Source organism: Pituophis catenifer, unplaced genomic scaffold, assembly GCF_029215685.1.
Source record: "Pituophis catenifer annectens isolate HBS135680 unplaced genomic scaffold, rPitCat1.0.hap2 SCAF_7, whole genome shotgun sequence".
NCBI classification, from domain to species: domain Eukaryota; kingdom Metazoa; phylum Chordata; class Lepidosauria; order Squamata; family Colubridae; genus Pituophis; species Pituophis catenifer.
The window spans coordinates 63,936,058-63,960,877 of NW_027256887.1; the positions used below are offsets into that span (position 1 = coordinate 63,936,058).

Consider the following 24,820-nt stretch of genomic DNA (forward strand, 5'->3'; position numbering starts at 1 on the left):
AGCACGCGGGATGTTGTCATACTTGAGTGACAGGATTCTTTGCCGAGTTTCCTTTGGATGACAACTCAACGATCTTTTTAGGCAGAAAGAGCAGGAACAATTTAAAGCAGGGTTTCTCGGTCTTGGCAACTTTTTTTTAAAGATGAGTGGATTTCAACTCCCAGATTTTCCCAGTCAGCATGTTTCAATAAAAGTCCACCCATTTTAAAGTTGCCAAGGTTGAAAAATGTTTTTTTAAACACATTTTAATGGCTGAGAACTGAGAACCTTCCTACAAGGTGAATGAATTTTCACTAGATCTGGGAATTGGATGATATTCCAAATTTTTAGGATGATATTCCAAATTTTTAAGTTAATCGTAAGGCTCCTTGAGTGCCATTTAGGGAACTGGTGGATTGATTTTTTAATAATCTTTTGATAGTCTACTGGACAAACATATCCAGGGTTAAATCTTATTTATAGCATCATTACATCACTATTCTATTTTGCCAAGAAGGTTGTAAGATTCAGTATCTCTTTTCTTTCTAGAGATATCTGTATTGGGTCATTTCTAAAAACAAGAATGTCATAATTTCCTAAACCCCATTCAGTAAACTGGAAAACTGAACTTCTACAGTTCAGGGATGTCCAACACATGTAATTTCTTTCCTTAAAAAAACCCGTTCCCTAGATTTGTACTGTAAACCACTGCTTTAATTTCTCCTTTCAAAAGCATGGAGCTTAATTAAGAATATGTCAGCTTTTCAAATGCAGACCAGACAACCAAAACCCAATTACCTCTATTGTAAAGTTAAAGTAATAGAATCTTGCAAGTCTGAAAGTCCCCCTCTCCTGCCTTTAGTTGCAGAGACTTGGAGGGGGTTGGTCAATTCTGATATGCTTTCTCCAGTGCTGGTTCCAGCTTTGGACTCATATTTCTCTTTCAGATTGTCTAGACTGAAATCTTTCTCCTATGTACTAAGGTAATTTTCAGAGCTCAGTACAGTATATGTCATTTTTCCCTCATAGCAAATGCCACATCACACAGCTTATCTCTTCAATTTACTTATATTTGGTTCACTACCAGGTGACCTATCTGAATAAAAGCTGGAGTTAGCAGTTAGTATTGAAAGATCAGTACTTCTATGGTGGGGTTATTCTGTAGCATGGTTTAGAACCGGTGTCTGCAACCTGCGGCTCTGGAGCCGCATTCGGCTCTTTCGTCCCCCTGCTGTGACTCCCTGTCCATTTAACCCACCACTGGCTGGCCCCGCCCCTCGCCTTCCCCTCCCAGTCACTCCTCGCCTGGCCTGAGAAGGTAAGGGCAATGGCAGGGGATGAAAACTCGCTCCATATTCCAGAGCAGGAGCAAAGTATACCTGTACTCGCCATATCTCGCAGGCGCTTCTTCCAGCCCTTGTAGGTGTCACGCAGACCTCGGTCATTCGGGGAGATGCGCGACTTGCTCTCTGCCCCAAGACACTGGCCTAGCCCGGCTGCAACTAATGCTCTGCATCGTAATGGGCTCCAGGAGGAGGAGGGGACACCATCTCCCCACATTGTGAAGCGTGCTAAATTTAACTGTGCTGCGCAAGGCACTGTGAGAGCAGTGGGCAGACTATGGAGGTGGCAACAACAGCGGCATTGGCCACAGTCAGGCCAAGCCAGTGTCCCGGGGTGGAGAGCAAGTCGTGCATCTCTCTGAGTGACCAAGGTGTTTCTTTTCTGTGGGAAACGGGTCCAAATGGCTCTTTGAGTGTTTAAGGTTGCAGACCCCTGGTTTAGGATTTGGCAGGAATGCCTGGACTAAGACTTAATGGAGCTGAAAGTGGGGCAGAATTAGTGTTATTGGGGTGCAATTTTCTGGAGCCAGTAAAATGATGTTTTAGCTTCTGTGAGGTTGGATTTCAGAGAATGAGATGGTGCTTTTTGTTAGAGAGTGGAGATTTGGAAGAAAGAGTTAGAGAATTTAATTTGTGGTGGGGTATGTCAAGATATGTCATCGTATTCCTTCAGGTATTGGTTCCTGATGGCATAAAGCTTTTATGGGATGAGATGAGAGAAAAAATGGCCAACAACAGATAATATCAAAGATGATAAGGAGTCTGGTGACTAAATCCTATGAAGAGTGGCTAAAGGAACTAGGTAGCTGAACAAACATTTTCTATTTGGTCTAGTCTAGAACTAGCTGAATTCAAACTGCAGTTCACTACACAAACTGGCACGGACAGAAGTTTTCAGAATTTGACCCACTTCAGGATAAGAACACAAAATAAAGTAATGAATCGTTAAGGACACCAAAATGCTTTTGATTTAAAAATGTTTGTACTATGGCATTTTCATGAAAATGAATAGAAACCAAATTACAGGACTCAGTGGAGGAACAATTAATACTAAATAGCCAGGAGCATGACACAATTTGCCATAGTTACAGTGCAAAATTAATCCCCTTAAAAAGCAAACTTCTTTTTTGTGGTTGCAAATCTCCAGAGTACGTGTGTTCTACCTGGACCTCTAATTTGATCTTCCCATAATTAATGCTTTCTTTGCTATGAAAAATGGGCAGTATCTATACATGGCAATGGAGACAAGCAAAAGAATGGCAAATCCCACAATTCATTATCAAAACATTTCACTCAACAGGTAGAACATCTTGAAGGACAGCCCCTTCTCTAATGTTTCTGTCTTAGCAGAAAGCTGTGCTTCAGAGGCTCTTCCCTATCCTCTCTGAGATGATGTCTTCAGGCTGTGCGCGCATGAACCACTCTACCCAAGCCCCATCATAAATGGCCACATCGGACTTCCCACACAGATATGCTCCTAATGCCACGTGGCAAGCGGTGACTCCTGAGCCACAAGTAGCCACAAGAGGTTTGGAGAGGTCTACTTTCTTCTCTTGAAACAAGCTTTGGATAGTTTCTGGGCTTTTCTCCAAGCCTGCCTCAGTGAGGAATTCTGTGAAAGGAAAGTTCACAGAGCCAGGGATGTGACCAGGTTCGATTCCTGGAGAAAGTTTGAAAAAAATGAAATATTATTAAAATTCATTCAACAAAATTGCAAAATGAGAAACACAATTTAGAAATAATGTGCACACACACACACATGGATTCTGTATGTAGTAAACCTTGAAATCCTATACATAGAGCTAAGTTTTTAAGTAGGCATGATTGCTGGGAAATTCTGGGAACTGAAGTCCATGTATCTGAAACTTGTCCGTTTGAAAAATACTGGTTTATACTAATGGTAAAGGATGAATCCCCCCTTCCCATTTGCCCCAGTAAACCATAATATAAGGTGAGGTTAACTAATATCACCCATCTGCTGGAAAACATGAGGAACATGTTCTGTTCCTCATGACTGACTGTTCCTAGTTCTCTAGTGTGCAGAAAAAAACTTTATTTGACACCTAATAAAGTTGTAAAAATCTGAAGCCATTTGACAATTTTTGGCAGTCCAATCACCTTGTACTTCATCTTTCTCCTACAAAGAGTGAAAGATGCAGCAAAGATGAAAATCAAATGCAGCTAGTATGATATTAGGAATAATGACAGCCCAACCTCTGCCTGTTCTGTTAATCCCATACACATTTTATTATACACAGTAGTAATGCATAAATTACTGCCGTTTGATATACTGTATAAATAAATAATGCCCCACCCTCTCCTTTCAACAACATCCTTATTAGGAGGAACTACTGGTATATAGACATTTCCTCTTGACTTGAGAGGTCAGAGAAAATGGCCTTGAAAAACAGCAGGAAGAGCCGCTACTAAATTAACAGTCAGATGAAAGGGAGCCCAAATCTGGGCAAAAACTGAAATGAACACCTCAGACAAGCCCCTCCTCCCTAGTTCACACATTTATCATTTATTAATTAAGCTTATATGCCGCCCTCTCTCCGGAAAGCATTCAGGGCGGCTCACAGCAATAAAAAAAGACAAAATCAATATTAAGTGTTAAAAACCATTAAAACTCCCCTTAAAAACTCCTACAGTCCAATTCGGCCTGGAGAAATAACCATGTCTTAAGGTCATGGCGGAAAGAGCGCAGGTCAGGCACCACCCGGAGCTCCAGGGGGAGTTGATTCCATAAGATAGATGCGCCCACAGAGAAAGCCCGTTCCCTAGGAGTCGCCAGACGACACTGCCTGGCCAACAGCATTCCAAGGAGGCCCTCTCTGTGGGAACGCACCGGGCAATGGGGAGCTGTCGCTGGCCGCAGATGGTCCATCAGGTACCCCAGGCCTAGGCCATGTAGGGCTTTATAGGTAATAACCAGCACCTTGAATCAAAACATACTCTGTTTCCCCCAAAATCAGACATCCCCTGATAATAAGCCCAATCGGGCTTTTGAGCGCATGGCAATAAAGCCAAGCGCTTATTTCAGGGTTCAAAAAAATATAAGACAGGGTCTTATTTTTTGGGAAACAGGTAGATAAAGGGAGGAAGGGGGGAAGCATAATCAGATTTGCAAGATTCTGTTACTATAGCTCAACAGTAAAAATAGTATTGACCTACGTGTCATTGGTTTCCTAATCTCTTCTATCTTGAAGTGCTGGCAGTTTGCAAAACTTCCCTTTTTAACATAAAGTTTTAAAATCAGAGCTTTTAATCTCAGAGCTAAACCAGCCCAACAATTCTGTCAGGCTCCAAAATCAAAAGACACACTGAGTTACTCCAAAGCAATCTCCTTTATTGTTCCTCAAATAGACAGAAATCTTGCTATACTAAAGGAGCTATTTGCACCAATAAAGATATACTCCGAGAACTTCAAGGGAGGAATTTTCTTGAGCCTCTTCCTCTACCTCTTCAAACTATCTGAACTACCTAAACTTCACTGTCTCTAGAATGCAGCCCCTTCCTCCTGGGAATCCAGACTACATTCCACCACATCTACCCTCCAAACGTAAAGAAACCATTACCTTCTCGGGGCTCTGGTTCCGTCCCAGCGTACCTTCCAGCAGCTCGTGCATCGACTACTTGGAACCGGCGTGAGTCAATGTTCTCCTTCACCTGCTCATAGGTCTTCACCATTGATTTATCCAGAGAAGCACGAAATTCAGCAGCAGCAGGATGACTCTTTCCAGAGCTGACAGGATACCCCTCTTTCATCCAGTTCTTCAGCCCACCATTTAGAAGGGAAACCGCATCATGGCCAAAAGCTCGGAACATCCACCAGACTCGGGGAGCCGAGAACAAGCCCTGGTCACTTGCATCATACACCACAACATGACAATCACTGCTCACTCCTAGTTTGCCCACGTACTCTGCAAAATCTGTTGCACTGGGAAGCATATGATCATAAGGTGATGTGCGATCACTGCAATGATCAATGTCGAAGAAAGCGGCTCCTGGAATATGGCGATCTTCAAACTCTCTGTGGGGATTACGTTTCATTTTGGGGAGGTACCAAGAGGCATCCAAGAGCTTCACAGACGATCCAGTTTGAGGAGACTTGATAACTTCTGATACCCATTTAGCAGTCACCAATGCCCGGTAGAGAAGCTGCTGAGACATGGCACTCACAGGCTGTTTTGGTTTGGATGTCACCTGGAATTTCCTCCGGCACTGAAGGTGAAGGAAGACAATACAGCAAATTAGGATCATCCTCACAAGAGAAAAAAAACACCCAGGCATTATAACAAGTAGGTAGTTACTCCTGAACGAAACAGCAAGTCTAGCCAACTCTGTGGCTAAGTTAAGATGTAATGTTCTTGCTATAATCAATACAAAATTGCTTTGTTGGTCGAAGGAAAAAAAATTGCCAGGAGGATGGGAATCTATTGTGAAATCTACATCTATGCTGAAAAAAGCCTCACCCCCATTGGTGGCATCTCACAAGTGATGTAATTTGAAGTAGACATTCGGGGAGGCCATTATAGAAAACCATAGATGCTTAAATTCCCTTGCTCCCTTGAGATGGTTCCCAAACTGTGAAAGTCCTCTGTGTGTGTGTGTGTGTGTGTGTGTGTGTCTGTGTCTGCGTCTGCGTCTGTGTCTGTGTGTGTCTGTATGTCTGTGTTCTTTGCCTGGTCATTCTTGCTCAGCCCAACTTCATAGAGCAATTTTTGTGGGGAAAAACTCAGAAGACGGGGAACAATGCACACTACCTTGAGCTCCTGGAAGAAAAGTAGAATGCTGTGGTGGCGCAGTGGTTAGAATGCAGTATTGCAGGCTAATTCTGCTGACTACTAAGAATTCAATCCTCACCAGCTCAAAGTTGACTCAGCCTTCCATCCTTCCGAGGTTGGTAAAATGAAGACTCAGATTGTAGGGGATAATATGCTGACTCTATAAACTTCTTAGACAGGGCTGTAAACCAGTATTTAAGTGTTATTGCTATTGCTATACAGATCTATCAAATAAATAATAAATGGATATGATTTATTACAGTTCAAAGAACACTATGGTTAAACAATGCTAACAAGGTCACTTGACAAAGTATAGCAGTGGCAACATTTTTGCTTTTTCTTCCAGGGAGAGACTAATAATGTTTCTACACTATTATGCCGTCAAACTATAAAACCATTTATAAATCCAAGCATCAACAGGATTGTGTAAACAAAGTTCTGGGCACAAACACAGGGATAACATTAGAATTGTTATAACAACACAGTTTAATTAGTGAAGGTAAAATATCATCGTCATACATTTCTTCACTAAAAAACCTACTTATTTCTGCGTATAATAAAAATCGGTCCCATTCAAGACAATGATGAATCCGCATACAAATGGGAGGTTGAATAACTAGCCTTGTGGTGTGACTGGAACAATCTGGAACTGAACACACTCAAAACCATAGAAATGGTGGTAGACTTTAGGAGAAACCCTTCCATACTTCCACCTCTCACAATACTAGACAACACAGTATCAACAGTAGAGACCTTCAAATTTCTAGGTTCTACTATATCGCAAGATCTAAAATGGACAGCTAACATCAAAAACGTCATCAAAAAAGCACAACAAAGAATGTTCTTTCTGTGCCAACTCAGCACAGCCCAAGGAGCTGCTGATACAGTTCTACAGTTCTACAGAGGAATTATTGAGTCTGTCACCTGCACCTCTATAACTGTCTGGTTTGGTTCCGCAACCCAACAAGACAGATACAGACTTCAGAAGATAATTAGAACTGCAGAAAAAACAATTGCTACCAACCTGCCTTCCATTGAGGACCTGTATACTGCACGAGTCAAAAAGAGGGCTGTGAAAATATTTACAGACCCCTCGCATCCTAGACATAAACTGTTTCAACTCCTACCCTCAAAACGACGCTATAGAGCAATGCACACCAGAACAACTAGATACAAGAACAGTTTTTTCCTGAACGCCATCACTCTGCTAAACAAATAATTCCCTCAACACTGTCAAACTATTCACTAAGTCTGCATCACTGTTACCATTATCTCATTGTTCCTATCACCCATCTCGTCCCACTTATGACTATATGACTGTAACTTTGTTGCTTGTATCCTTACGATTTATATTGATATTGTTTCCTGATTGCTTATTTGTACCCTATGACTATCATTAAATGTTGTACCTTATGATTCTTGATGAATGTATCTTTTCTTTTATGTACAGAGAGCGTATGCACCAAGACAAATTCCTTGTGTGTCCAATCACACTTGGCCAATAAAAAATTCTATTCTAAATGAATTCTAATAGAATAGCCATCCTCTTAGGAAAAGCTCCAGGAATCTTCAGCAGTCCACCTCACCATGGGTGAAACCATTAAATGATCCATGCAAAGTGAAAAGGGCCCCTCCAGATGCTTGACTTTCTCATTTTTTGGACTTGTCTCTGAAAAGGCTATTTAGATTGGCATAGGATTTTATTTAAAACCCATCCTTTCATCACAGTAATGCCCAAGTTCTCTTCTTTATGTCACCCAAAACATCCATGAAGTCTATATTCAATAGCAAATAAGAAAAAAGGAAGAGTTGTCAGGATTTACAAAAACAAAGGTAGACTTTGAAGTGAGGTCAAGTCCTGCACATTCTTCATGATGATCTAAAATCTAAATCATAACTTCTATAACAGCAGCTGAGTAGGCTGGGCTTTCTCAGTATTGAAACATTTATTATTTATCTCCTTTATAATCTATTCTTTTTAAAAAATGCACCTCATATTGTCATTTTTATTTTGTCATGATTAAATGCTGTTTATAGGATTGTGTTGCATTTAACTGCTTTTTAACACAATCCTCCTTGAACCCTGATATGGAAATATGGAGTTCATAGGTGAAATAAGGAAATAAAAATAATTCTCATCCCATGCACAGCAGAAAAAAGGATAGCTCACTTCTTCTAACTATCATTTTCTTTGTAAATTCTTGTAGTTTAAAAATAAGCTTGTTTGTTTTTAATATCTGTTGCTTCATTAATCAGTTAAACAGTGGTTTCCTGTTTTGCTTGATTAATCAGCCAAACAGAGGTTTCCCTGAACAAGCCCTGGACAAGAGCCTGTCTGAAAAACGGTTTTCTTTTTATCACACCTGCAGCTTTACAGAACTGGAGTCTCTTTGTTAAAGCTAAGCAGGAAGATGCTGTGCAAATATTCAGAGGCACTCCCATTTTGTTCAGAGCAGATTGGTTCATATCAATGGATTTTGCTACTTCAAATTAGACAGTTTCTTTGACAGGAACAGGGGGGAAAAAAGTCTCCTAAAGGTGGGGAAAGATTTCATCTCTCTCTTCCCCCAAGAGTTCTCCATCCACAAAAACGCCAAAGCTTCCAATTCCCCAATTGAAGATTTGCAGTAGAAACACTGCACCAAGCACGGAACTGGTGTATAATAAACAATTTATTTCCTTCTCCAAGACAGAGACAGTTTTTCTGAGCTGGCCCAATCTGGCAACCCCAACAGGTGTTGCAGTGCAGCTCCCATCCTCCTCAGCCAAGAGAAGACTATATACAGAGAAGACTATTGCACCTCATCTCTGCCAGCAAGGATTTGAGAGTTATGATCCAACGTCCAAAGGTTTCCAGGGTTGGCTAGAGAGGAGAGCAACCCATAGGGAAAGGCTGCCTCCACCAGAGGAAAACTAGCAGGGTTAGTGCCCTTTGAACACATGGGCGAGCGTTCCTCTCATGGGGTTTTTTTCCCCAACAAGTCCAATCTACCTCCACCTCTCCACTTCCTCTTCTCTTACCTCGGATGGCTCGCGGGCTTCTGAATCTTCAAAGCGTTGCCCCTAAACCGCTTCTCGCCCACCAGTTTATTCCCCCTTCCTTGTTCTACCTCCAGGGCGGAGAAAAGGACCACGTCCCACTTTGGTATCCAGTGAAAGGAAGGCTTGTCAGGGCGAAACCAACTGGGGCAAAAAAAAAAGGGGGGGGAGAAAATTAGCAGAAAACCCATGAACTCGCACATGGAGGTCGGTCCCTCATCTAACTGGGATCGCTCACGACTTTTTTCTTCAATCCTCGTGACATCTGACTGACTACTCGCCCCATGATCCGCTCATTTTTGGAGAGAAAATTAATATTTGATTTGCTTCCCCCCCACCTCCCTTACCAGCCACTTCCTGGAATAGCAGATTGCGGAGTCCAGAAGAAGAAGGCGTGGAGAAGCATTTCGCGGTCCCCGCGGGTCATTTAGAGGCGAGGCGCGTTTCTTCGAACGCTTTCCAGTGGATGCCTTGCCTGAGTTTCCTAGAGAACGTGGGTTACGTGGGGAAGAAAAGCAAAAGACCGCCTTGTCTTCTTCGCCAGCAGTGATTGTTTGAAAAGCCAAACGGTGCATTTCAGGGATGGGTTCTAACTTTTTTTACTACCGGTTCTGTGGGCGTGGCTTATTTTGTGGGCGTGGCTTGATGGTCATGTGACAATTCTTTAGTGTTTAGGAGAGGTACTGGTCTACCAGGCTTTTAACTGCTTTCAGAGTTGTACCTGTCTACCCATTTGTTTTTGGAGGCACCGGTCTACTCATTTGTTTTTGGAGGCACCGGTCTACTCATTTGTTTTTGGAGGCACCGGTCTACCACCATACTGCCTTTTAACACTGATCAGCTGTAGGGCAGCCCTTTGAAGCCCCAGGGCAAGAATTTAAACAGTTCTTTTCCTTCTAGCCGATCAGCTGGGACTCAGGAGGCAGCAATAGATTGGGGGCGGGGCCAAATAAAAGGTAAGAATAACGCACGGGGGGGGGGGGGTGGCAGCTCCCGAAAAAACAGAACTGGTTTGGTGACGTCATATCATCATTGCTATCGGCTCGGCCGAACCAGGAGGAACCGACCACTGGTGCATTAGCCCCAGTTGCAAAGTTTAGTCTTTCATTCTCTCAGTAGGAGGAAGAATCTGGAGAAGAGATGTTGCAGACAACTGCGGATGGGCAAGATAATCTTGACCCTAATTACTTTCATACTTATTACTTGCTTTACAATTTTCATTCTGCACGGACTTCTCTCACGACTCCGAGTGAATCATTTAATAACACACAAACACACTCACACAACTTCCAACTCACCTTATATCCAATATATCCAAGGTGTATCTTCCAACCAATCGCCTTTTATCCAAGGTGTATCTCTTCTCCAAAAGAGGGTTGTTACAATGCCCGGACAATAGGAACTGTGATTCAACCCATACCAACTCCAGATCATTGCAGGCTGCTGTATTCCCACAACCTCACAAAACTAGAATGCAGTGATTTATACTGCAAGTGAATCTCTCATTTGTCTTTAAAAATAAAGACCACTACTTCGGCTACCTCTTCCTGAGCATGTTCGGGATAGGGGAATTATAGCTTTTACTTCAGAACTTGCAAACTTTAGGACTCTACATTATCTCGTTAATTCTTCCTCTGAACATTTGGGCCCCTCTTAACCAAACAAACTGTTGAAAAATGTACATAATGAATAATGCAGACTTGCTATATCTACCATTTCTATGTAATCACATTGCTGCACTTGCAAAGCTGGATATATTAGGAATCAGTAGCTGGATGCTTGGGGTCAGCATACCAGCTTTTCTTACAGTGTTTCCTCTTCTACACTTAGCTCTTTGGGACCCCACATTCTTGACCTTACTGAGTGTCTCAGTGCTGGTTTCCTCTTTCAGGTTTGCCCTTTACCCCACTTCTGACCGAGTCAGTTTACTTTTGCACCATCACTGACTGTGAACACTAATCCATTTCTTGTTACATCAGGTCCCAAAAAGCTGGCTGATGTTTTCACCCTCTAGTTCTTGTGCAAGAACAGGAGGGAAATTATTACAAAAAGCCCTGGAAGTTTTGTCTGAACAATTACTTCAGTTTCTCGTCTAGAAGTAACTAGAGGGAGGGAGTGATTTTGCAGCTGATTGTGGATATGCCTGTGCCAGTCCAAAGTGCAGACCTGAATAGAAATGAATTGGCTAGGGCTTCTTTCTCCGCCCTTTCTTAGTTGATTGGTAGAGAACAAGACATCGGAGCCTGGACGGAGTACCTCCCTTTTCTGTGCATACCATTTTTCACTTTTGAGTTCACACATCAAGAAAGCTTTCCTTAACATGGTGCAGCAAGCTTTATACAGAGGTTTGGTCTCCACCAAATGGCTAGCAGAAGCTGTCCGAACCAAAAAGATTGGTCCTGATTTGAGGGTCCTGGATGCTTCCTGGTATGAACCTGGAACGAGAAATGCCCAGAAAGAATTCCAAGAACAGCACGTTCCTGGAGCCTCTTTTTTTGATATTGAAGAATGCAAAGACAAGTCATCGCCTTACGAGCTTATGCTGCCCAGTGAGAAACATTTTGCCGATTACGTTGGCCACTTGGGCATTGGGAATGATACACATGTAGTTGTGTATGATGGAGATAACCTGGGCACCTTCTATGCACCACGCGCATGGTGGATGTTCCGAGTCTTTGGGCATCGTACTGTTTCAGTGCTGAATGGGGGATTTAAAAACTGGCTGAAGGAAGGTCACCCAGTAACATCAGAGATCAACCGGCCAGAGCCATCTGCCTTTAAAGCCAGTCTTAACAGGTCTCTCCTGAAGACCTATGAAGAGATGGTGGAGAACATGGAATCCAAGCGGTTTCAGGTAGTAGATGCCAGATCTGAAGGGCGATTCCGAGGAACAGAACCTGAACCAGGAAAGGAAGGTAGGAGTGTACCCTGAGATAATTGGCCCACTTTCCATATTCTTTACCTGCTAATGATATTTAAGTCTTTACATCCCTCTTGCATACTTTAAGTTTACTTATTTGTGAGCAACCTCCACTAAACAGAGTGGAACACTTTCTGAATACACTTTCATAACAGTTTGATATTGTTGTGCCTAAGAAGAAATCCATAGATCTCCAAAACTGGTACATGTAGATAAAGTAGAAAAATAGGGGTATCTAAGAATTCATCCATTGGGAGACTTTTTACTATTTTCCTGGCCTTTTCCTTTTTCTCATGTGGTAAGAAATATACCTACACATGCATACACAAACACACACACACACAGAGAGGATCCATTTATGTTTGGGATTCCATACCAGTAGGATCTGCTATCAACACTTGTGTGGGTGTTCCAATTTTCCAGACACACTGCCCCAGAAACTGAGGACCCTGTTCAAAATAGATCTCCAGTAACTTGGTATGTCTGTTTCTCTTTCCAAAATGCTTTTTTTTAAGATGGAGTCTGTTTTTTTAAATGGAGTCTGTTTGATTAGTCTTTGCCTAAAAATCAATCCTCCCAACAATTACACAAAACATCCAAAACATTTTTCATTTTATTATATGGTCTTCCCCATCCCAATAATGTATAAGAGAATGTTGAGCTAAAAACTTTGAGCCCCTGGACAAAGGGCAGGAGTCACAGCCATGGAAATTGTTGAAAGATATGTACACGTGCATCTGTCAGAGAAGAATTATAGCCTTCTGGAGCAAAACCCTGATTGATCAACTCCAAGTTAATGATTTTCCAGGTCACCACGCCTAACGAGTCTAGGATCTGTCACATAAAAATCTCACCGATTGATTGCTTTTTCATCTGTTGGACTGTTTTTCCAATAAGTCTTTTTCTGTAAAGAAATGGGGAGGAGTGCAAATTGTACTATATCTTAATAGCTTCTGTGTCTTATTTCAGTATTATTGCTCTGTTATCCTTGTTTCAGTATTTAGGATCAAGGGACTCATAAGTATTTTAAGTAAAAACTATATGGAAAATGGGCGGCTAGATCCCTAAATGGAGACATTAAGAGGGTTCAGACAAAGAGAGTTTGGGAAGGATACACCAAATATCAGAAGACTGTGATATAGACACAAGATAATTTTGCAAATATTACACAATTAGACCAATCCCCATAATGTAAGCTAGATCCAAAGTTTCTTTGGAAAGTAACTGGCCTCTAAGTCACGGAGTCAGACTCATTATGGAATGGTTGGGCTGAAGCAAACCTGATGTCTAATATGACAACCTTCACAATGTTGTTTCTAGTTTGAGATTTTCCCAGGGAACTTCTGTCTGGCAGCACTGGTTTCTAGAGCAAGACAAGTGCTGACGCACACAAGTGGCGGACACTGAACCTTCAGGAATGTATTAGCATAAAACTGGCAGAAAGGAATTTCACCTCATTCTATAAAATAGCTCTGAGAGGATTGTGTATTCACCTGCCTGATAGGAGTGCAACAAGATATTGTTGTTAGGCAGGAATTGCCCTTGAGAGTTCTGGTGAAGTAGCTAAGAATCCAATAAGCTTTGCATAGCACTTATCTGAGTGAACTAGTTTGTTGTATTCATGAAAGATCCAACAGAAAGAACACAATAGCAGAAGGAAGTTTTAAAACTGTTTGTAGAAACTTTTCCAAGAAGTCAGTTTAGAAGAGCCTTAACTAACTATTACATTGCATAATCTTTTTTATTTCCTGCATCTCAATAAAAAGTGTTATTTTCCCTTATGTCCATTCTTACAATGAATGTAGAGAAGGTGTAAGATGCCCACATTTGTAAATTGAAAATAATACTTTCTTTCCATTAAAAAGAGCCTTGGTAGCACAGTGGTTTAATGCACCCTGTAATTAACACAGCTGCCTGCAATTTCTGCAGGTTCGAATCTTACCAGGCTCAAGATTGACTCAGCCTTCCATCCTTTCTAAGGTAGGTTAAATGAGGACCCAGTTTGTGGGGGCAATAAGCTGACTTTGTATAAATATACAAAAGTATGAAGGCTATTGCTTAACACATTGTAAGCCGCCCTGAGTCTCCGGAGAAGGGCAGCATATAAATCAAATTTAAAAAAAAAAAAAATAGAGAGATTTGCCTAAAAGTATGTGCACAAATACCTCTCACTACAGGTAGTCCTCAGATTACAACAGTTCATTTAGTGACCATCCGAAGTTACAACAGCACTGTAAAAAATGACTTATCACCATTTTTCACACTTATGACTGTTGCAACATCCCCATGGTCGTATGATAAAAATTCAGATGCTTGGCAACTGACTCGTATTTATGATGGTTGCAATGTCCCAGGGTCATGTGATCTTTTGTGACCTTCTAACAGGCAACAATGGGGAAGCCAGTCAGACTCTCTTAACAACCATATTACTAACATGTATAGTGATTCACTAACACCTGTGTCAAGAAAGGTCTTAAAACGGGGCAAAATTCACTTAACAAATGTCTTGCTTAGCAACAGAAATGTTGAGCTCAATTATGGTTGTAAGTCAAGAATTACCACTATTTCCAAACTGAAATTCTTTATTCAGATTAGTTCTCTGATGGGATTTCAAGATTTTATGGGAAACAAAGAAACATAATAATCACCCCTTATTTGATGTGAGTTATCAGATGATGATACGTAGAAAAAAACACTATGGTTTAGTTTAATCACTGGTGTGGTGACACAATATAACACATTTTCATCAGGTCCCTGACTACAGCTGCCATCTCTCACATATACAATGGCTAGGTAGAATAAAGAGGAGTCAGCATTTTTTATTATTATTCTGTTTGGGCACTGCCCAATCCAAATATCTGGGCAGTTCATAATATAGCAAAGAAAAAGATAAAAACACAAGTCGAAACAAGACAGGATCCAGTCACTCAGTATAAAACATACAGAAAGCCATCCAACAAAGGGCAATGAATTAAGGTGGTTATTCTTTAAATAATGGTTTGCTTATTTGCTTCAAAAAGCAACGGTATATAACATTTATAAAATGTTTTAAAGGGAGAAGCTAAAATAAAAAAATATTTTCAATTGAATATTTTTAGCACTGTGATCCTGAAATGGTATCTAAGAAAAATAATGAGTCTTGAGCCAGTTCCTATGGGGCACAGAAAGACAAATTCAGAATCTAATGAGATGAAAATGTCCATCTGGAATGGCAGGAGATCAATTGAGATGTGTATTGTGTTTCCACAAGAAATGTATGCATATTCATCATTTAGCTCAACCAGTGGTGAAATCCATTTTTTTTTTTACTTTCGGTTCTGTGGGCATGGCTTGGTGGGCATGGTATGGCTTCGTGGGCGTGGCTTGGTGGGTGTGGCAGGGGAAGGATAGTGCAAAATCTCCATTCCCTCCCCACTCCTGGGGGAAGGATAGTGCAAAATCTCCATTCCCACCCCAATCTGGGGACAGCCAGAGGTTTTATTTGCCGGTTCTCCGAACTACTCAAAATTTTCACTGCTGGTTCTCCGAACTGCTCAAAATTCCGCTACCAGTTCTCCAGAACCTGTCAGAATCTACTGGATTTCACCCCTGAGCTCAACCCTTTTCACTCTGGGGAGAAAGGTGTTTGTGTACTTAAGAGCCACATGCATTTCTGTTTTTTGTGGGGTCACACTAGGATGCACTCATAGAGCAAGGTTGCTACAGTGCCATGTTGTGATAGCAGAAGCAAAACTTCATCTGCAAAGGTGACCACCTATGCTTGGTTGCAGCCAGCTGGCTTAGTTAAGTTTGGTGGCAAGTAACATTATTTCTCAAATATGCTCAGTAATTTTTAAAATCCCACTGAAGTTGTCTTTCTTTTAATGTTTTAAATTAAATTTTTATTGAACATTTCTCACACAAATAAAAGATAAGCATGAATAATATAAAGAGTGAAGAAAAGAAAAAAAGAAAATGTGAAATAATGAGAGTAATGTAGTAAGGAGTATAAAGAGATCTACAAATAGGAAAAAAGGAAAGATATATAAAGAAATGATTTTCAGTCTTCCTTATAGCAGTTACAATCTTTTCCTCATTCTTGCCTCATTAAAATAGCATCCTAATTTGCTTCTTCCCATATTTGAACCATTTCAATCTGCAAATCCATAAATCAGGAGTTTATTTTTTTCCATTTTTAGCAAAAAGTCCAAAAGAAATTGCAGGTTCTTGGATCAAAGCATTTGTCGCATTATCCGCTGATCAGATAAGTCAATTTTGCCATTTCTGCCAATTCAATAATCTTTTCATGCCACTTCTCCATTGTGGGAATTTCAGAAGTATCCATCTTTGTATATATAATAATCTCACTGGAATTACCATATTAAAAAAAAAAATCAATATTCCATGAGTCTCTTCTAATTGGCTATCCATAAGTTCCAATTAAACAAGGTTCTGGTTTCCGCAATTGTCTTCCTTTTCCAATAAAAGAATTTGTCTTCTTTCCACATTCTAATAGTACTGCTACACCAGGGATTAAACAAAATGGTCAGGTAGACAATGAGCTTGCAGCTCATCATTTATTGGGAAGCACTTCAAACATGCTGTAAGTCAAAATTTGAATGGCCAAGTCTTATCACATGTATATCATAGGTCATAATATTTGGTTAAAAACAACAAAACATTCAAGATATCAGTTCCTTCAGCAATTCATTTTCTTTATGCCAACCCAACAATGCAATTTGTGACAATCAGATAATGATTTCAGAGACAGTTCAGCAAAGTTGAATCTCATTACATGCCATCAACCTGGGGTTGACTCTTAGTGACCCTAGAGATATATTTCCAGATGTCATGTCCACAACCTAATCTTTATGTCTTCCTTTTTTTTTTTTTATTGAAAAAGTTTTTCAAATACAAGTTTTTCCCCCTTTTCCTCCCTTCTTCCCTAACCCCCCCTCACCACCCATCCCCCCCTGTGACTTCTTCTTCACAACAATAAACTAATTCATAATTAATTACATAATATTTTACCATGCCCTTACTCACTCCTCAAAATACTGACCCTTAGCATAGTATTCTTATAACTCCGCTTTTCTCCGCTTTTCACAATCTACCCTTTTTCTCCTCCCCCAAACTTATAAAATATTATTATTATTACAACAACATAACCTTTACTTTTATATATATTAATTTAACATTTCAAAGCAGCCTTCTCCAAATTTAACATTTATTCAGTTCTATCCAATTCTTCCACTCCCCGAAATATATGACTTAAAAATCCTTATTCTTAAACTAATCAATCACTAAACTAACCTATTTCAACCCAGTTTCCTGCAAGATTACCATGCACTACAATTCTAAATATAATCCACTGCCCACTCTGCTAAAATATACATATGTCTATATATACATTCCATTTTATAAAAAAAGAAAAGACAATAACTTTAAATTTATAATTCATTTAGTATCTTCTTTGATGTCTTTCCACTAGATTGTTAAATCCATCATCCATAATAGGGTAACATAGCATCCTGGTGCAACAGTTTATTCAAAATCTTCAGTCATCTTCTGCCCCCATCAATAATGAGTATCCTCATGTATATATAAAAGTAAAAACAACCACCCGAGTGACATTATAATTATATTCCATATAGTTGTAATTGTGGTTTTCATCAGGATTATAAATCCCCATCATCTTAGTGGGTAACAACCAGATCTTCTGCATGCCCCAGCATGACTCTCTTGCCTTGTAACTCGAAATAGATATAATATATTTATCGGTAAAAGAAATCCAAAATAGATAGTTCAAATCCAACAGTGTAAGGCTCTTTCCACATCCCAAAATCACGGCATTGCAGAGATCTGCCACTTTCCTCAAGATAGTATTAAACGATAATTCGCCTCCAATATCTTTTCACATATTCATTTATTTTTTTTAAAATCCCTGGCTTCACTGTTGCTTAGTTTAGAAACTACTATTTCTACGAGATCTGTTTCTTTTCTTTTTCTTTTGCGGGTTGCATTTCCATCCAGATTTCCTTCCTACAAGTTGTGTATCAGCTGTTCGGTTGTCATTCTGCTTTGTAAATTGATCTTGTTGGTTTTGTTTTATTATCTCATATGTCTTTTCCATCACTTGTATATCAACTAATTGATTTGCGCACTTGTCTGTAAGTTGATAGTTCATCACATTAGAATCAGATGACACTGCTCTCAAATTTATAGACAATCCAGCTGGGGTATCCAAGGAGTCCAAAGACAGTTTATCTACCACAGCCTCTGTAATTTGATGTTTTCCCTTTATTTCCAACTCCTTTTGCTTGTCCTGTGTTATGCCTAAAGATGTTAAATTTATTTTTAAAATTTTTTGATAAAATTCTTCCGCTTTTTCGACTGTATCCAGTTGGTATCTTACTCCTTGGTGTCTCAATATTAAACCAACTGGGACGTCCCACCTAAATAGAATATTCCTTTTTTTTAACTCATTCACTAGAAAACCAAATTTCTTCCTCTCCATTAACATCTTGGGCGGGAGTTCCTTAAAAATCCAAATCTTTCTTCCACGAAATTGCAAAACAGAGTCATAAGAATTCTGGACAATATTATTTCTAATTTCTTTGTCTGTAAAATAAATCACCACATCTCTAGGCAATTGCCTTTGTTTTGCCAACCAGGAGTTTATTCTATAAATTCTGTCAATCCTGCAAAACACTTCATCAGGTTGAACCTTTAAAATCCCAGCCAGAATTTCAGAAGATATCTTCCTTAAATCATCTCTGTCATCTTCCTGCAAACCTCTCAGTCTAATTGCATATTCTGTAAAATTGTATTAGATCCTTAAAACTTCTCTTTCAATCCTCTGTTGTACATTTGTACATTGTACATTTTCTTCATTAACAGACTTTTGATCAGCCTCCATTTTAAGTTTGTCTTCTGAACTATTATCCTGAATGTTTGCCAAATCCTTTTTAATTTTTTGGATCTTGTCATCCAAATTCTCCTCAGTTTCTTTCATTTTAGAGTTAGTATTTGCTTCCAACTGAGTCATAAAGTCTGCTAAGCCTTTAGCTACTTTTAAAATCTTTCGATCCAAAAAGCCAAACTTAGATTTCACCAATTCACCAATTTCTTTGATTTCCAACTTAAATTTTTCAAGTTGCTGATTCACAATCTCATCCCTTCTTACAATCTCCTCAAGAAGAAATTCTATTATATTAAAGTCAGATTTCTGAGACTGGAGAGTTAAAACTTGTTGATGTAATTTATTAATGGGGGAATCCCCCCCCCCACTGCCTGTTTGTCTAGTTTTATAAGTCTCAGTGCCATTTTTCCACGCAGACAAAATTTACTAGAAAAGAGAGAAAAAAAAAACTTTTTTCCAACCAAGATCAATATCAGATCCTCAAAGAGAAGAAAAAAAAGAAAAAAAAAACAGAAGTGAGAGTGAGATTTTGCCTCAGTTACAGCCAAAAGTATTCATTCCGCTACTTTGTAATTGAAAACGGAAGGAGTTTCCCTTTCAGCCTCTCTTCAAACCGCAGCAGCAATCGCCATTTTAAAAAAAAAACTTTTTTTCCCTTCACTTCACTTCTTAGGCAAAATAGAATAGAAAGAATACTTGCGCTTCAGGATCAGAGGTCCAACTCATATCTTCTTTAATTAATTTATTTGACAGATTTACAGGCTTGCTTTTGCCCCCTAGCTCTGCGTGTAGCAGAGATTTCCCAGAGCCCGGAGCATCGGCTGGGGATACGGGGAGTCTCTTCCGCTCCCTCCCAAAAGTAAATAAAAAACTTTTGGGATTAGGCAGAGGACTCTACCCACCCCAGCCGGCTCTATCTCCGTTTCCTAATGGAAACGGAGTTTTTTCGAGCCGCCATTCCGCTGAAAAAGGCGGCTCTTTACAGGCAGTGGGTTCGACGATCCCAAAGGAGCGTCCAGCGGGGACAAGCAGCAAACCGGAAGTGATCTTTATGTCTTCCAATGGCATACTCTTACTGTTATAATCAGATCTATCTATGTTGCTGGTTGCTCACTTGTGTTTACTTCTACTTTTCCCATCATTTTGGTTTCTCAAAGGAGCCAGCTCTTTTATATAATATGCTTGCATAATTTCCTTGAGGGAGATGGATGGTCTAGAAACACTGAATATAAATAAATAAATAGATAAATTCAAAATATGGTAATTTGAGCCTGATCATTTGTACTTTAGGTAAGAACTCTGGATTAATTTGTTATATGATCCATTTATTTTTTTCCTGGTTATCCATGATGTTCTCAAGAAACTGCACCAACACCAAGAGTGTCTTGTTTCTTCAGAGTCCAATGTTCGTTTCCATAGAATATCAAAGAGAAAAGCCACTGCCTATACAATTATGATTTTTATAGGTATAGGCACGTCACAGCATCTGAATAATTTTTTTCCTAAGCCCTTCATTGCTATCATAAAATGCTAGATTGTGACATACCCTGTTTCCCCGAAAATAAGACATCCCCTGATAATAACGTCAGTTCCCACAATTCCTGGAGGAAACGTCCTATCTAGATCCGTTCCAGTCGGGTTTCAGGCCTGGGCACAGCACGGAAACGGCATTGGTTGCATTGGTTGATGATCTCTGGAGGGCTCGGGACAGGGGTTGCTCCTCTGTTCTGGTCCTATTAGATCTTTCAGCGGCTTTTGATACCATTGACCATGATATGCTGCACCGGTTGGAAGAGTTGGGGATGGGGGGCACCGTGTTACGGTGGTTCTCCTCCTTTCTCTCTGACTGGTCGCAGTTTGTGTTGACAGGGGAGCAGAGGTCGACCTCGAGGCCTCTCATCTGTGGAGTGCCGCAAGGGTCGATCCTCTCACCCCTTCTGTTCAACATTTATGTGAAGCCGCTGGGCGAGATCATCCATGGCTTTGGGATGAGATACCACCAGTATGCTGATGACACCCAGCTGTACATCTCCACCCCAGGCCACCCCAGCGATGCCCTTGAAGTGATGGCCCAGTGCCTGAAGGCTGTACGGATCTGGATGGGGAGGAACAGGCTCAAGCTCAACCCTTCCAAGACCGAGTGGCTGTGGTTCCCGGCATCCCGATATAGTCAGCTGACTCCATCGCTGACTATCGGGGGCGAGTCTTTGGCCCCTGTGGAGAGGGCGCGCAATCTGGATGTCCTCCTGGATACGCAGCTGTCCTTGGAGGAACATCTGATGGCTGTTGCCAGGGGGACCTTTTGTCAGATTCACCTGATTCGCTAGTTGTGCCCCTTTCTTGATCGGGATTCCGTGTGCACAGTCACTCATGCCCTCGTCACCTCTCGCCTGGACTACTGCAACGCTCTCTACATGGGGCTCCCCTTGAGGAGCACCCGGAGGCTCCAACTGGTCCAGAATGCGGCCGCGTGGGTAATTATGGGAGCTGCATGGCACTCCCGCATAACACCACTCCTGCGCGAGCTGCACTGGATCCCAGTGCTCTTCCGGGTGCACTTCAAGGTGTTGGTTACCACCTTTAAAGCACTCCATGGCATAGAACCTAGTTATCTTTGAGACCGCCTTCTGCCACCGACGACCTCCCATCGACCCGGGCACTCCCACAGAGAGGGCCTCCTCAGGGTGCCATCAGCCAAGCAATGCAGGCTGGTGACCCCCAGGGGGAGGGCCTTCTCTGTGGGGGCTCCCACCCTCTGGAATCAGCTGCCCCCAGAGATAAGGAGAATCCAAGACCTCCGTGCCTTCCGCCGTTCCCCTAAAACTTTCCTTTTCCAACAAGCCGGGCTGGCCTAACAAATCCTTTTAAATGATTTTAAATTCATTTGTCTTTTTAAATTTTGGGCCAAATTGAGATATTTCCTTTTAATCTGTTCTTAATTTATGTATTATTATGTATTATTATGTATTATGTATTTATGTGTTTTTACTTGGCTGTACACCGCCCTGAGTCCCTAGGGAGAAGGGTGGTATATAAATTTGAAGTAAAATAAAAATAAAAATAAAATAATAAGCCCAGTTGGGCTTTTGAGTGCATGCGCTAAAATGAACCTCCCCCCCCCGAAAATAAGCCCTCCCCGAAAATATTTAAATGCAGAGCTGGAAATCAGGTAAGATGGCAAGAGGAGCCCCATCTTGCTCCACGCGCGCCAAAATAATAAGACCTCCCCAAAAATAAGGCCAAGCACTTATTTTGGAGTTCAAAAAATATAAAACAGGGTCTTATTTTTGGGGAAACACGGTATTTATTCATTGCATATTTCTTTGCTGTTTAAAAAGCTATCAGTTTCATCCTAGTGACTTCGGGCACTAAGAGTCAACCCCATGGCATGTAATCAGATTCAACTTTGCTGAACTGTCTCTGAAATCATTATCTGATTGTCACAAATTGCGTTGTTGGGTTGGCATAAAGAAAATGAATTGCTGAAGGAACTGATATCTTGAATGTTTTGTTGTTTTTAACCAAATATTATGACCTATGATATACATGTGATAAGACTTTGGCCATTTAATTTTGTCTTATAGCATGTTTGAAGTGCTTCCCAATAAATGATGAGCTGCAAGCTCATTGTCTACCTGACCATTTTGTTTAATCCCTGGTGTAGCAGTACTATTAGAATGTGGAAAGAAGACAAATTCTTTTATTGGAAAAGGAAGACAATTGCGGAAACCAGAACCTTGTTTAATTGAAATGTATGGATAGCCAATTAGAAGAGACTCATGGAATATTGATTTTTTTAATATGATAATTCCAGCGAGATTATTGCTGTATTGAATCCTCCCCTATCCTATCCCCTTCTCTCTCTCAGGCTTTCTAGCCCCTTCTCTCCCTCAGGCTTGCCCCACAGAAGCCTCTCCTATGCTATCCTGTTCTCTCCAGAGTTATTTTCAAGTTGGGAGGGGGAGTAGAACATCTAATGAATTAACATCAGAACGTGTTATAATAATATAGGAAATACTAATGGTCTGATGGTCATTTCGAAAAATCCTTTCTTAGTGAGCACCCAGAAGCCAAGTGGAACATACTTGGCAAATTTCAAGTTTATAGGCTTTACAGTTCTGGAGATTTCATAATTAATGTGTGAGTGGTTTTCACTTTTATATATATATATATATATAGAGAGAGAGAGATTGTAATCGGGATATTGCATTTCATTTCATTTTTAAACGGAAGACTGAGCTGGTGGTTTGTTTTTTTTAACTTTCGTGGATTTTTTTATATATTGGATATATATATATTTAAAGGCAGTTCTCAGCCATCTTTTCCAAAAATCTGCAGTTATTTTGATCTATATTTAAATGCAGTAAATTCTGGAGTTGTGATTTATTAGAAACAGATGTTTGTAAATCTGTTTGATTTTACATTTAACAATCACCCATATAACCAACATTATCTCTTACCTTTTATTCAACCTATTTGTATTAGAAATAATTGATAATTTCAAATTATTTGACCACAATCCCAGTTCTGTGCTACCATTTGTACCCCAATTATGTACTACCATTTATATGCCATACCATTACTTAGGATTAGAACTTCTTATAATACTATTTTATTTGCATTTATTTTAGTAATCATGTTTTTAATTATTTTAGACTCTATTATACTTATTGTTTTTCTCATATGCATATATACATATATGTAGAAGGATATAATACTTCTTTTATTCAATATTTTGTTTGCATCTGGCCTTAGGGCTATAATAAAATTGAATTGAATTTAACCATAATAGTTACGGGAAGTATTTTTTATGACTTTATGACTTTTTATGACTTTTTCTCTTATTCCAGGGATAGAACCAGGTCACATTCCAGGTACCATAAACATGCCTTTCTTCAACTTCTTGACTGAGGAAGGTTTTGAGAAACCTCAAGAAGAAATCCGGAGCATGTTCCAGGAGAAGAAAGTGGATCTTTCAAAGCCATTGATTGCCACATGCCGCAAGGGGATTACAGCCTGCCATATTGCCTTGGGAGCATATCTCTGTGGTAAACCAGATGTAGCCATCTATGATGGATCCTGGTCCGAGTGGTTTCGTCGTGCCCCACCTGAGTATAAAATGTCTGAATGGAATCGCCATAAGGCATAATAACTCAATTTTCTGTGGAGCATAGTTCCTAATGCTAAGCATAATGAAAAGATAGGAAAATAAATTCCTATTTTTTTTATAATTTTATCACTTTCTAATCCATGGTTGCTGCTTGCTTTTGCAAACTGGTAATTAAATAAAATTCAATCTTGGGTCAATTACCTTTTTTCAATTCTGTGTCCTTTTTTATTGTCCACAACTAGTAACAGAAGAGAAACTATCCAGCATTATTATAAGTGTTAATATTTATATCATTTCCATTGTGTTCAGCATCCTGACGTTGCCCTTGAAATGTAATACATGCAGATTACAATCCCTAGTTATCTATTTAACAGCATAATAGTGGTCAGTAATAGGAATTAGTCATATCTGGAAGTTGCCAAGTTGTAGAAAGCTAGCAAAAACTAAAGACTAACTTGAACCTTACGTTGACATAAGCAGAACAACTGTAAGAAGTTAGCACCCACCCCTCTCCTAGAAGAATGAAATATTTTAGGAAATATTAAAAAGGCAGAATATATTTCCCTGGATGAGAAATAGAGAAACATGTTTTAAAGACAAAGCAGCTCCCACCTTCCTGCCTCCCCCCCCCACTTTGTAAACCCAATTCCCTCTCCCCTTTGTCAATGGACCATCATCTGCAACACAATAGGACCCATCTAGCAACAGAAACTCACCACATGGCACCTGGGAAGATTACAT

The 24,820-nt window shown here is 40.2% G+C and overlaps 2 protein-coding genes across 2 annotated transcripts; one reads left to right on the plus strand and one right to left on the minus strand.

The window, feature by feature from the left end:
• Positions 1-2,318: 2,318 nt before the first annotated feature.
• MPST (mercaptopyruvate sulfurtransferase) lies at positions 2,319-9,231 on the minus strand. Its single transcript, XM_070946760.1, has 3 exons — positions 9,131-9,231; positions 4,901-5,546; positions 2,319-2,982 (listed from the first exon to the last, which is right to left on the minus strand). The coding sequence occupies exons 2-3, from the start codon at positions 5,493-5,495 to the stop codon at positions 2,684-2,686; spliced, it is 894 nt and encodes a 297-aa protein (XP_070802861.1). The 5' UTR covers positions 5,496-5,546; positions 9,131-9,231; the 3' UTR covers positions 2,319-2,683.
• A 2,083-nt stretch (positions 9,232-11,314) lies between these two features.
• TST (thiosulfate sulfurtransferase) lies at positions 11,315-24,265 on the plus strand. Its single transcript, XM_070946996.1, has 2 exons — positions 11,315-12,063; positions 23,820-24,265. The coding sequence occupies exons 1-2, from the start codon at positions 11,469-11,471 to the stop codon at positions 24,116-24,118; spliced, it is 894 nt and encodes a 297-aa protein (XP_070803097.1). The 5' UTR covers positions 11,315-11,468; the 3' UTR covers positions 24,119-24,265.
• Positions 24,266-24,820: the final 555 nt, after the last annotated feature.

Coding starts and splice junctions, on each gene's coding strand:
- MPST (XM_070946760.1), bottom strand. CDS start 5,495: ATGTCTCAGCAGCTTCTCTACCGGGCATTGGTGACTGCTAAATGGGTA. Junction 2,983..4,900: donor GGAACCAGAGCCCCGAGAAG/GTAATGGTTTCT, acceptor AACTTTCTCCAG/GAATCGAACCTGGTCACATC.
- TST (XM_070946996.1), top strand. CDS start 11,469: ATGGTGCAGCAAGCTTTATACAGAGGTTTGGTCTCCACCAAATGGCTA. Junction 12,064..23,819: donor ACCTGAACCAGGAAAGGAAG/GTAGGAGTGTAC, acceptor CTCTTATTCCAG/GGATAGAACCAGGTCACATT.